This window comes from Diabrotica undecimpunctata, chromosome 1 (genome assembly GCF_040954645.1).
Source record: "Diabrotica undecimpunctata isolate CICGRU chromosome 1, icDiaUnde3, whole genome shotgun sequence".
Classification (NCBI taxonomy): domain Eukaryota; kingdom Metazoa; phylum Arthropoda; class Insecta; order Coleoptera; family Chrysomelidae; genus Diabrotica; species Diabrotica undecimpunctata.
The window spans coordinates 126,241,410-126,255,783 of record NC_092803.1 but is presented as its reverse complement, the minus strand read 5'-3'; the positions used below and the strand labels follow the sequence as shown (position 1 = coordinate 126,255,783).

The following is a 14,374-nucleotide window of genomic DNA, read 5'->3' as shown; positions in this document are numbered from 1 at the left end:
GGCAAAGGTGGCTGTAGTATGTGATGGCTTCCCTGGAGTCAGGATGGAACCCACAAAGCTTAAGGCAGTGCAAACATCCATCTTGGAGGTTCTGGAGAGAACGCCAGAAGAAGGGCCGCAAATCAGGCTGCTAAAGAGCACGTTCAAGCCCGGTTACCTGGTAATGACGTGCGCGGATAGTGCAAGCGCACAATGGCTCAGGGACACTACTCCCACTCTGAAGCCTTGGGAAGGTGCAAGCCTCCAGGAGAAGGACGAGAGTGAAGTCGAGAGGCCGTGTTCTTGCACTGTCTACATCCCAGACGAGGACGGAAAGAGGTTGGAGGCGGAAAGTGTGCTGACTCGATTAAGGGTCAGCAACCGAAAGCTCAACACCCTTATATGGACCGTTTTGGGCAAAACACCTGCAGAAAAAGGGCAGGTATGGGTCCTCTCAATGGACAAAGAGTCCTTTGAGGAACTCAACAAACTTCAAATGTGTCCTTACTTTGGCATCGGAAGAATTAAATTCCGTGTCAAGGATGATGGGTACATTAAGAAGGTTGCAGAGGCCGGACCATCGGGGTTGCAAGGCGTAACTGCCGCAACCTCGGCAGTCAAGGCTAAGCAAAAAAGAAAAGAAGTAAAACCTTCAGAGGGGCAAAGCTCTAAAGCAGCGCCAAAGAAGGTTAACACTTCGACCAAACACAAGGCTCGCCCTAAGGATGATAAGTCGAGGGAAGGAGCTAAAGAAGGAATAATCCCGAAAGAAGTCCGTACCGACTTGCAGGGGAGTGCTACAAACCCGCCCAGAAGGCTAGAAGCCACTGAGCGGGTGGCCGCTCCCATGGAAGGGGTAGAGGACACGGGAAAACCCGAAAGTTAGCCTTCAGTTTAGAGGAAGGCAGAGTAAAGGTCCTGCAGGTCAACCTTCATCATGCTAAAGCTGCGTCGGCGGTTTTGTGCAGAAGGTTTGACATGGAAGGCCTGGACTTGGCCCTACTGCAGGAACCATGGCTCCACGGAGGGAAGATTGCAGGCTTGAAGCCGCAACAAGGTAAGTTACTATACGATGCGAAAGGAGAGACACCTCGAGCATGCATTGTATATGGTAACGAAGTAAACTGTACACTGATTCCGGATCTTTGCTCCAGAGACTTTGTTACAGGTATTTTAACCGCTTCCACCGAGGAAGGTAGTAAAAGATGGTTGGTCTGTTCTGCCTACTTCGCTGGAGAGAAGGTCTTCCGCCCAGGCATAGTAGAGGACGTTATAACCTACAGCCGAAGGGAGAACCTTCATCTAATACTGGGATGTGATGCCAATGCCCACCATCTGGCTTGGGGGAGTACGAACATCAACAGTCGAGGTGAGTCTTTACTACAGTTCATCTTAAGCATGGGTTTAGAAATAGCCAATATAGGAAATAAACCTACCTTCGTTACGGCCACGCGCAAAGAAGTCTTAGATGTAACACTTTGCAGTGAAAAAACGTACGATACTATAAAGAATTGGCATGTGTCACAGGAACCTTCATGTTCCGACCATAGGCACATTCGATTTGATTTAATTACTTCGACTCGAATGGTGGCAAGGTTCAGGAACCCGAGAGAGACGGATTGGGAAGGCTATAGAGGCTCACTCGAGAAGTCTCTTGAGGGAGGAATCGGCACCATAAAAGATACGGAAGATCTCGAACTGACAGTCGAAACGGTGAGGAGAGCTGTTCTGGCCGCTTACCAGGAGAATTGTCCAGAGAGAGAAAAGAAAGGAAAGAAAAACACACCCTGGTGGAATGAACACTTACAAAAGCTTAGGGCAGATGTAAGAAGGCTATTCAATAAAGCCAAATTCAACCAGGACTGGGCCATTTATAGAGAAAAACTGACGCAATATAATAAGGAGATCCGAAAAGCCAAAAGAGACTCGTGGCGAAAGTTCTGCGAGGAAGTCGAACAGGCTCCCGCATGTTCCAGAATCCACAAGGTCCTGGCTAAGGATGGTATTGCGAATCAGGTCGGCCTCTTGAAGAAAGAGGACGAAACGTATGTGGAAACCCTGGAGGAAAGCTTAATAATGCTCACCAAGGTACATTTTCCCAGCTCATCCATTGACAATAATCCTTCGGTAGAGGTAGCTCACCCCAGAAGGCCTACTAAGGCGTACTGGAAATTAGCTACCGACATCACGAGACCGGAAAAAGTCAGGTGGGCCATCAATAAATTCCAGCCATACAAATCACCTGGAATGGACGGGATTTATCCAGCCTTGCTACAGAAGGGACAGGATGTGATCATCCCGCATCTAACAAATATCTTCAAAGCTAGTTTGGCATGGAGATATATTCCAACCGCATGGCGAAGGGTGAAAGTCACATATATCCCCAAGGTTGGTAGGGTAATGGACCAGACCCCCAAGTCATACAGACCAATAAGTCTATCCTCTTTCCTAGCAAAAACGCTGGAAAGATTGATAGACAGGTATATTAGGGACGACGTGCTGATGGAGAATCCACTTAGCGATCGCCAATATGCATACCAGCCAGGAAAGTCAACTGACTTGGCGCTGGATGATCTTAACAGACTGCTCTCAAAGTCGCTAGATGACAAGGAGATAGCGGTGGCGACGTTTCTGGACGTGGAGGGAGCGTTTAATAACGTCTCCTTCGAGTCTGTAACGGACGCGCTTAAAAGAAGAGGAGTTCCTGCCTTCATATGCGAGTGGACAAAGGCGACCTTAACAAACAGGATCATTGTGTCCTCGTTAGGTGAAGCCACTATTGAAGCGAAGGCAGGAAGCGGCTGCCCACAAGGAGGAGTTTTATCCCCATTACTGTGGGCTACGCTTATGGACGACCTACTTAATACACTGTCCAGGGAGGGTTTTTACTGTCTGGGTTATGCGGACGATTTGGTAATTGTAGTCCGAGGACGCTTTACCAAAATAATTTCGGAGAGACTTCAAGTCGCTCTGAGGATGGTGGACAGCTGGTGTGAGGAAGAAGGCCTGAAGGTTAACCCTAAAAAAACATCTGTTGTTCCCTTCACCAGAAAAAGAGCACTGCAAGGCTTACAGCCACTAGTGCTCAAGGGAGTAGAAATCCCATTCACAAGTCAGGCCAAGTACTTAGGTGTAATATTCGACCAGAGGCTGACATGGAATGCACACATTCAGAAAGTCACACAGAAGGCCACTATGGCCCTGAACACATGTAGACGAATGTGTGGTAAGAATTGGGGGTTAAATCCTAAAATGAACCTCTGGTTATACACAAGGGTTATAAGGCCCATGATAACTTATGGTTCAGTGGCGTGGTGGAACAAAACGCAACAGTCCGGGGCGATTCGATTGCTCAGTAGCACACAAAGGCTTGCATGCTTGAGTGTTACAGGAGCCATGAGAACAGCCCCAACGGACGCGCTAGAAGTTCTGCTAAACCTACCACCTCTGCATATATACATACAGAGTGAAGCCAGATCAACAGTACATCGGTTGATCCAAGGCCAAGCTCCAATAAGTATGATGCAGGGAGCTGATAACTTAAGGCTATACCAGGACATAAAGGCAGACCCCGTTCTAGGAATGCCTGTAGACCGAATGGTTACGAGGTATAGTTTTAACAAAAATTTTCAAATTACAATACCAAAAAGAGAGGACTGGGAAACTGGTCCGCCGCTAACAGCAAACTCAATATGGTATACGGACGGCTCCAAAACGGATACAGGTTCGGGGGCTGGAATATATGGCATAAAACCAAGGACGGAAGTCCGGGTATGTCTAGGAACATACGCGACCGTATTTCAAGCCGAATTAGCTGCTATACACAGGTGCGCTATGGAACTAATGGGCCAAAATGTAGATAACGACTCCATCGTTATCTATTCGGATAGTCAAGCGGCTCTAAAGGCTCTCAGTTCGGTACAGGTCGATTCATGGCTGGTATGGAACTGTTTGGATGTCCTCTCTCAGGTGGGAAGTCAAAATAGGTTGACACTTGCCTGGGTGCCGGGACATAAGGGTCATCGTGGCAACGAGAAGGCCGATGAATTGGCCCGAGAAGGCGCATCTACGCCACTGGTTGGTCCGGAACCCTTCTTTGGAATCGCAAATACGATAAAAAGGGCAGCCATACACAAATGGGTGCAACAGAAGTCTCTTGAGTGGTGGAACAACTCACCAGGACAGAGGCAGGCCAAACAGTTCATCAAAGGACATTCGGCTAAATTTACAGCAGACTTACTTTCGCACAGACGCAGGACTGTCAGAATGATAGTGGGTCTGCTCACTGGGCACTGTAGACTCAATAGACACTTGAGTCTCATAGGCCTGACAGAAGAGGACACCTGTCGTTTCTGCCTGGAAGAAGAGGAAACCGCTCTACACGTTCTGTGCCATTGCGAAGGTCTCGCACGAATGCGGTTTCTAGAACTCGGAGAGGAAAAACCGGAAGCACCAGGCTACATGAAAAGGCCACTATCAAGGCTGTTGAGTCTCATTAAGAGGACCAAGCTAGATGAAGTGCTTTAAAATAAGGGGGAAACAAAATAGATCTGCAAAGGTCGCAGTGTATCAGGCTCTATTGGCCGCCCCATTTTCTACATTCTACATTCTACAAGTCAGTAACATACCGAGGATACATCATTTATGTTTTTTAAATAACAAACATATAAAATCAGAATTTGGTGTTTATTGACAGTAAACTAAATAATGTAAGACCAAATACTTACCATGTCGGGATAGTATTATGAGATTTTTTCCTGGTTTTTCCCTCATGATTTACTATGGAATCACTAACAGGAGAATTTTACTGTCATTATGGCATGTGTTTGTCCTTTTAAAGGCGAATTACATGCTATGATTTTTTCTGACGGATATTCTCAAGTTAAAGTTGATTTCATGTAATCGAATGAACTATCTTACAAGTAAAGTCGTCCCAGGAATGCAACTCAACAATATTGGCAATATCATTTTAAAGTCGTCTACTTTAAAGTGTATAATGTATGTCTGAATTGTCAATATAAATGAGTAAGATAAAATTAAATTATTAGAAGAATTTTTCACCAAGTAACAAAAAAACAAAATTTGTTTAATTTACTAATGTTTGTATTTTGAGAACGATTTCTGAGGTGGAAATTGAAACGTCAATAAACTTACTTTAACCTTTAATTGTGGCTTAGTCCCATTTAAATAGTAATTACTTTAAAATGCCACAAGAAAATAGCTTCAGAACGATACTAATGTTATCCTGAAGGTGTAGATGGATATTATATATATATATATATATATATATATATATATATATATATATATATATATATATATATATATATATATATATATATATATATATATAAATTATTTAACCTATATTTATATAATATGTTAAATAATTTATTTATAGCAATAGTCTTAAATTTTTAATCATTTCTTTATGACGCTAAATAAAATACAGTTAACTAAAATGACACAAATGTTGTAAGTATGCAATAAACACAGTAAAATTTAATTTAATATTTCATCATAATAGTAAATCGTTATTTGATACACTACATGTTGTAGTAGTTACGTGAGAAAATGGAACAAAAAAATCGAATTTTTTAAAAAATAATTTTTTTCATGTTTTTAAACAAATTGTACAGTTAAATAAATAATTTAGTAACAAACAAATTACATATTCGTAAAGTACACGAAAAGTAGATTTGAATTAAAAAAACATTAAAATCCATTGAGCCGTTCCGGAGATATCAGCGACAGAAGATTTTATATTATTTTTGGAGCGCACGAATAAAACGCCTACCCTTGATCCTCCAAGAGGTCAGTGTTTGTACTTCATTTTTGAAGCTTTACCGACGACTCTCCTGAAATGCAAATTAACAAATTTTTTACATAAACTATGAATATTCAAAATTAAAATGGCGTCAAGTACATCACTTAATTTTTATAAAAAAACAAGCTGTAAATTAAAAAAAATTGGCTAACTTTGTCTCTAATCGACCTAGGCCAAAATATGTAAAAATAATTATTTTACGAACAATAACAAAAAAGTTATTCAACTTATTTTTTTTGCATTTTTTGTACTATTTTCACAGAACAAGACTTTCTCTTTTATTGGGTAACCGAAAAATTCTTCAAAGTACATTTTTTTCTGACTTATGTTATTGCAAAAAAAACTTTCTTGGATAAACAAATGAAATAAAATTTAAACAATTCATCAAATCGCTTTGAAATTTTTATCACATATTAAGCATTAAGTGCAAGACTTCGAGGAAAATTTCAAAGTTTTAGTGAACAATTTGCCAATAGTTACAAATTAATTAATTTTTTCGAAATTTTGCTCTTTTTTTGAATTTAACTAAACAACAAATAGGTATATAAATTTTTGCAAATCGTCTTTTTGAACCTTTGGCATGCTGCAAAAGATGGAGATGGCTTATATTTTTAAATGATAAAATAAAAACGCCAAAAAGTACATTTTTCACAGTAACTTTTTAAATTATCAATAAATCTCACACAGGAAATGGTTAGAATATGTTAGTAAAAGCATTATACACCAAAAAACTTATTAGCCTGGAGTGAAAATCCTGGATGCTATTTTCGAGCTATGTGCGTTGGTTGGCCTTTGATTATCTGATACCTAATACGAGTACGATTTGTAATTTCCAAAAACACCATACTCAATTGATCTTTGCGCCAACGAATCAATCAAATGGCGAAATCGGGAACAAGTTAAAATTTTTTTTTAGGGGAACAGTAGCTGCATCATCTTTGGATAAGTAAAGGTACAAAAAAATATTTAGCTTCAATTTTTTTATGGAAAGATGCTAACAAAGGCGCACCGGCCTACGGGCTCGTAGGCCGAGGCAGCGTGGCGGGTCAGTCGAGATAAGTAATCTCGCCTCAATTTAGGCAGTGTGTCTTTATATTTTTTAACTTAATGGTTTTATCAAGGACTGTTGAATAGTATTGAACTTTATTACAAATGACAATTTGAGAAATTACAGTCTGTCAATATCATGTATAGTCAAGAATCTTATAATCAACAGAATTTTGAGGCTAATAAATAATATTAATATTTTTTATATTATGCGTTTTTAGTCAATCAGTGTTTAAGAAACGATTAAATCACTAATTATGATATACTTATGCTTAATTTCTCTCTTTAGTTTGTTGTATTACATTAGGTTACTTTTTTATTTTGAAAAGTGATACCTCAAAGATACTTCATTGAAGTATTTTATAAATTAATAACTAAATAAAAAAAATGTTTAGTTAATTCATGTGAAATGATGATTTATTTCCTAAAACATCAGATGACCTTACTTTATTATTTTTATCTATTAATCAAGAATAGAAAAAGAGGAAGAGTTTCGCAATGGTAATATATGTTGATAAATGTAGTTATTACTTAAATATTTGAAATCTTGATCAGAAGTATACTTCTGAAGGTTATTGGATTAACGGAGTACACTGAAAATACAAATACAGGTATGCAAAATTAGTGAAACATACCACACATGTCATTTTGTAAGGTTTTCTTGATTATAGACAAATTAAATTATCTGTGCTATTTCCATAATAGTGCTTTTTAAATGCTTTAGAAACATTTCAAATTAGTTAATGGTTTACTTTAAAAGTCCATGACAAAAGTGAGAGCTGGTACATATCATTCAAAATAGTTTTTTTCCTGTAGATTTTGAAATATCTTACTTTCTTTTACAAAACTAAGAGGTATTTTGTCTTTGGATTCAGGCTTTTCTCCGATCGTAAACGATGCTTATTGGCACTCTCACGGCCGGTTCTCGACCGAAGTATTTTGTGACAGACGCTCTTCTGGCTAGTGCATCAACTCTTTCATTGCAGTGTATTTCTGGGTGCCGATCTGTCAAGTTCCTCTCGGCATTCCCGCAATATCTTGAAGTCTACCTTATGGCTTATGAGAAAAGCCCCAATGGTAATTTCATTTGGAGACTGCAAGATTATAAAAATCTGATCTTAAAATAAAGTTTTCCTAGTGGAATATACCATTCTACACCTGTCTATAATATACCATTTTCTCCTGCCCCATAACTATGTATAAAGGAGGAAGGTCCAGTATTGCATCCATGGCTGCCATTGTTGTGCCCCTCACAGCTCCTGTAATTCTGATAGAAGCAAGTTCTTGCACTTTGCTTAGTTTGAGGATGGGACTTCTTTGCAGCAGCTTTCCAATATAACGTGTCTGGTTTTAAACCCCACATTTTTCCATAAGTGCATCTGGCATTAACTTAGTTACTACTGACTTGGATATTTGTTCTATCTACTAATTCCAAGTAAGCCTCTAGTCATAATATTACCCCAAGATACTTTACTTCACTCACCAGATTCAGATATGTACCATTTAGGCTTAGAGGACTCAATCCCCCTAAATTTCTCCTTTTGGTAAATTTAATGGCATAGGACCTTTGATTTTTCTTGGTTCTTGACATCTATGTTAAGCCCTACATTTGAAGTCCATTTTGTAAGTAGTCAGAGCATGTTGCATTTTGTCTATGACTGTACCATTAAATTTGCTGTGGGCTAAGATGAACAGGTCATCTGCACAGGATATGATGCCTATCGTTACTGTCTAGCTCGATCACGTAGAGGAAGGGCTCTAAAGTGTTTAATCCTGACACAGCAACAGCCGTTGATACAGAACATTCCTACAGATATGCAGGTCAGGTATGAATAAGCCCTAGGCAATTACATAATGATTCACACAACACTATTTAATTAATTTATCACTATTTTTCTAAAGACAAATAATGACAGCGAAAACACAAAACATGGCTGCTAATCTGTGGCAGGCCTTAGATGGTTAAGGGATATATCTTCATGAAAGGTGGGAACCACCCCAAAGTGGAAACATGTAAAGCCATCAGGATTAGAACGTGGAACTTCAGGAGTATGTTTATAGTAGAAAAAAACATTTTATAAGAAAAATGAAAAAACTAGAAATATAGAAATATGTGTCAGCAAAGTATGACCAAAATCAGAAAAATGTACAATCGACCAATAGGCAACATACAACTCAGGTAATGATTTACCAGACCATCCAAATGGTGTCGGTTTTATCGTGAGTCCAAAAGTTCAGAATACATATATAAACATAAACTTCATAACATATAAATAGACTGATTAACACCCCTACAGAATATAAATATAATCCATTGCTATTTCCCAACAGCTGATAAACGCCATATAAAAATCAAGGAATTTTATTCAGACATAAAAATATTAAATAAAGTCTTCTATAAATAAAACTGAAATGTGAGAATATGAGGAAAAGAAATCAACAAGAGGGTATACTAGTATAATTCTACCAGGAGAAAAAAATTAGCAATCTCAAATATGTAAATCTCCTCAGGATTCACCTAACCATATAGTGAGGAACCAAATAATGAGGAACCAAATAGAATATACTAGTCGAAAAATCTTACATGAACGGTATATTAAGTATAAAACATACAATTACAAATCTAAGAGTCCAACTCAAGAAAATAGTAAAGAGAAAAGCTAAACACTCAAATAGTCAAAAATCTAGAGGCTCAAGTAAGTACATATCTCTCAATGTCTCAACAATGAACTAGATAAAATCAAAGGAACTATCGACCAGGAAAAACAATAAGAAAAATTTGCAATCACCAACCTTTGGGTCTTTCGGGGTGTTCAAAGATGCCTTAAACACCTCAAACATCTGAAAACAAAGGACAAACTCTAGAGAAAAGAATGGATGACCATCGAAATCCTCAAATTAATAGATAGATAGATGGTTTATTGGTAATAAATCAATACAAAAGTATTTTTTACAAGTCAAAGATAAATATAAACACAAAACATAGATACAGTGTTTTAAAATATACTTACAACAATTACAACAAATTAAAATCGGAGGTAAAATACTCCTCATATGTAAAACAGGCATTCACTATAAGGTAACTCTTAATTTTCGCCTTAAACTGATGAAAATTAAGAGATTTTATTCTAGCTGGCACTAAGTTATAGAATTTTATGGCTAAATACCTTGAACCATTTCTGGATCTCTCAAGACGGCTAAATTCTGGTATAAGATTATTGTTAAATCTGGTGGGATACTTGTGAAAATCTACATGCGCATTGTATTGACTAAGATTTTGTTTAATGTGCAACAGACACTGCATAATATATACACAAGGTAAAGTCAAAATTTGTAAAGCTCTAAAGGAGTTTCTACAGTCTGCTCTATAACAGAGCCCAGAGATAATACAAACACACTTTCTTTGTTGTGCAAACACTTTATCAATATGACAAGAGTGACCCCAGGAGAGAATAGCATATGCCAGATGAGAATGAAAATTACTATGATAGGCTGTTAAAATATTTTCCCTGGAAGTCACCTGTACAAGGTTCCTAAAGAGGAAAAGTTGTCAGGAAAGCTTTTTCGATAGATTAACTATATGTTGTTCCCAGGTTAATCCTGCATCCAAATAAGATCAATCAATAATAGATCAATGGAGAACACTACAAAACGGAGACCAAACATAATACCTCAAACTAAATATCACTGTAAAATATAAAATTAGACAAGCCAAAGAAAAAAAGATGAAAGAAAAGTGAATTGAGATCGAGCAGTTACAAGACAAATATGATCTATTTAACATGCATAAAAAAATAAAATAAGTTCCAGGGGAATTGTGAAAACCCCCACATATAGAGCTAGACAATGAAGACAAGTTAATAACTAATCAAGCAGAACAACAAGAAGTATGGAACAAAAATAAGAATGACAATGATTTTATGCAAAGGTCATAGCATATAAAAGAGAAGCAAATTACTGATCCATTAACAAATAAACTCAAATCAACACCAAAATCAATCATAAATAGCTTAACAAATAGCCCTATTATCTTCCTTATATCATGGGCACAACAAAAAGTAAACTGCCTTGCTGTATTTTTAAACTATTAATGCTGTATTAAATAAGGACTTTTATTACAAACAGTAACGAGAAGAGAAGAGACATGTATGAAAATATAAAGACTCAGGTAACAAGTGAAATTATGAAGAAAAGCATAACCAAAAATCAGCAGATCCATCCTAGTATTTTCTCCTCATTGTAGCCATCCTTAGTTATCTGTACACCTATATGCGTGAGCTGTTTTATGACTTCAATGGTTGTATTGTTTATTGTCAAACTTTGCATGGTTCATTGTTTTTTTTTGTTCTAGGGCTTTTGTTCTATCTATGTTGACAGTTAAACCTATTTCTTTTAAGTACATTTTTGTCAGGTCCCACATAATGTTCTTTGATACCATCAAAGATGTTTACATCATCCCCATACACCATAATCTCTGTTTAGATTAATTGAACAATATATGTTATGACTTTACAGACATTTTTCTAATAACAAATTTCACTATATATATATATATATATATATATATATATATATATATACATAAGGATATGGCTCTTTATATTAATATCCTAAAAGATATTTGGTTAGGTAAAAAGAAGAATAAATGGTAGTAAAATAACAAAAGAGTAACAAAAATAAAATTTTTAGGCAAGTATACAAATTATTCCCACACAAAAATAAATAGTTTAAAATTTCTATTAATCTAAGAAATGTGACAAAAAAATCCTCAGAACACATTTATTCTGGGTCTTAAAAGAACCAGGTTACTTATAATAATTTAGAGAACTGGGTATAACTAACTATCACTGACATAAAATAGAATACCTTCCCTGAGCCCACAAAGCTGATAAACAAAATTATGTCAAAAAAATTATAGGTATTTATGGTCACATGGTGATTCATTTGTCCATCTAACTTAGATAAATTAATTAAAACTCTTTTTGTTACCTTGGAAATGAATTGAAATTTTGAAAACTTGTTTTTGGGCAAGCTGGACTTAAAGAATACCAAGTACTACATTTTAAACTAAACTTCAATTTATTAAAGGTTTTGTAAGGGCAGCTATAATATATTCTCCGTCACATGAACACAGTCTATATGTATGGCCAAATCAGCTATACCTCTAGCATCATACAAATTGTTCTCAAACTGTATCTTTGTAGTATCTCATTTTTTATCAGGGGTACACAAATTTCATTAATGTATCTTTAGGAGTAAACTACAATTAAAAAAAAAAATTATTTGACCTTGGTCAATTGACAGGTCTTATCTCCTGATTGGAAGTAGTTTTCAAATTCCATTTGAAAACAGCTTTTGATATGAAAGCTAAAATAGCAAACTAAAAGTTTATTAACTCTGGTTCATTCCCAATTAGCACCATATGGTTAGTTATTTTGATCTAGGTGGATAACTGAACAAAAGTGTAGACAATAAGTTACTACAATAAGTAATCAAATATAGATTTTATTTGGCCTTAACTTCTTAAGTTCATCAAAAAAGAAACAAAATAATTGTTTATATCTAATGTATACTAGAGATGAATATTGTTATTATACAGAATATAAACATACAATCATTATTTCCCAAAATTCTAAAATATAATTATGAATGATCTTAATCTTTGAATCATTCATAATGTTATTTACAAATGTGAAATGTAATTCTCATTAAAATCAATTGTGGTTTAATCCCATATAAAACAATATTTACAGAGAAATGTAACTAGCAAATCTGTCTCCATATATAGATAAAAACAAAGGGTATGATAGAATATTTATATTTTGAAATTTGAAAACTATAATATTGCTCCAAATATCCAATGTTTTTGCTGACATGTTTTAGATTCATATAACAATCTTCAATTATGACAAATTATTTTTTGCATGTTTTAATAGTAAACTATTAGGTATTCTTGTTTGCTTCATAATAACAAAATACATTGCAATGAAGATGGCAATTTCCAAAATATTTGTGTAAATTTGTTTTTTAAAGTATTGCTACAAAGAACCTAGCAAAGAACTTGAAGGATAATGTACAAAAGTACCTTAGTAATTTTCTCAAAAATATGATGTCAATAAAAAGTTTGCACAATGTTCTTACATGTTTATTTATAGAAGATTTATACAATAATGGAAATAAAAAAAAAACTTCTGTAGATTATTTAGTCATGACATCTTGTAGGTATAAATATATCTTTCAAACATTTTAAAGATATTTTAAATTGTAAAGCATCCAACCAAGTACAAACTTAATGCTTACGAAATTTTGCAATTAACATAAACCTTATATTTGAAGTCGCAGTTAGTCATTTAATATTTAAAAGATTAGTAAAAACTTAGCACAAGATGTGTAAATTAATGAAAAGAGTAATATAAAATCTTAATTGAGTGCATTGGGTATAAAATTATGCTACAAATGAGCAATTCAGCATGAAGAACGCCTACTTAACTACAAAAATACATAGCTAATAAATTTTATTTTGAATGTAAAGATAGCTATTTTACATAGAGTATGCACAAGGTATGTGCCAAAAACTGTTTTCATTGATGAAGTATAAGTGTCAGCAATTTCATAACAAAAGGTTGACTAAAGAAAAACAGGAATGCACTAATAAATTTATTAAACTAGAACAAATGTTTGAACTTTTATTTGAAACCTAAACAATACCGTAATCCGAGTCAAGCCTAGACATACGACTATTTGTTGTTTTCTTTGAATTTGGGTAACAGGTAGAGAAATATACAGTGACGTAAGTGTCAACTACATCATTGCCCTTCGTTTTGTTATTGCTAGTTATCAGTAAAATAAATCTAAATAGCCTTCGTAATTAACACAATCCACTTACCAATCTGTTGGTGTCGATGAGTTATCCATTTAGATCTACAATAATCCAATATTTACACCACAAAATAGTAAATAATGAATGTCCACGGAAGCAGTCATTTCCAAATATTTCACTAAATAACATTACTGCCTAAGATTTTTCGGAAAACTCGGACACCGCACAAGAAAAGCACTAACACATCAGTCGAAAATTTAAAAAATAGTTCGGCGAAACAACTAAAACTTCGAAATAATCGCTTACAAAATATCAAAACCAACAAGTGTCAGCCATCTTTGAGTTCAGACTCTCTTTAGGGGAAAAGTCTACTGCGGTTGCGCGAACTATTAAATTTATTATTATTAATTTTAATACATAGTTCAATGGTCATTCTTTTAATTTGTATTATAAATTTAACTTAAGTGTCACACACAATTCAGAAGTGTTATGTTTAAATATACAAACAATAATACTATTTTGTAAATATTAACTCTAAGTAAAAATTTTTGTTTTATACTCTTATACATTATTCTCGCAAAGAAGCCAATTTTTAAAATGATACCTAAACAAGAAAATAAATAAAATTAATAGAAAGAGTTAAAAGTCTTTCTGCTAAGAAAAATAATATTTGAGGCATACATTAGTGATGAAGTTGTCAA

The 14,374-nt window shown here is 35.3% G+C and overlaps 1 protein-coding gene across 7 annotated transcripts in view; it reads right to left on the bottom strand.

Annotated features, from left to right (window-relative positions):
- Positions 1-14,024, bottom strand: part of RhoGEF2 (Rho guanine nucleotide exchange factor 2) — a 498,291-nt gene extending 484,267 nt beyond the window's left edge. For all 7 annotated transcript variants that reach the window (XM_072519486.1, XM_072519503.1, XM_072519501.1 and 4 more), the window contains exon 1: positions 13,740-14,024. In XM_072519486.1, coding sequence (XP_072375587.1) covers positions 13,740-13,768 — 29 coding nt within the window. In that variant the 5' untranslated portion in view covers positions 13,769-14,024. The remainder of the gene's footprint in view (positions 1-13,739) is intronic.
- Positions 14,025-14,374: the final 350 nt, after the last annotated feature.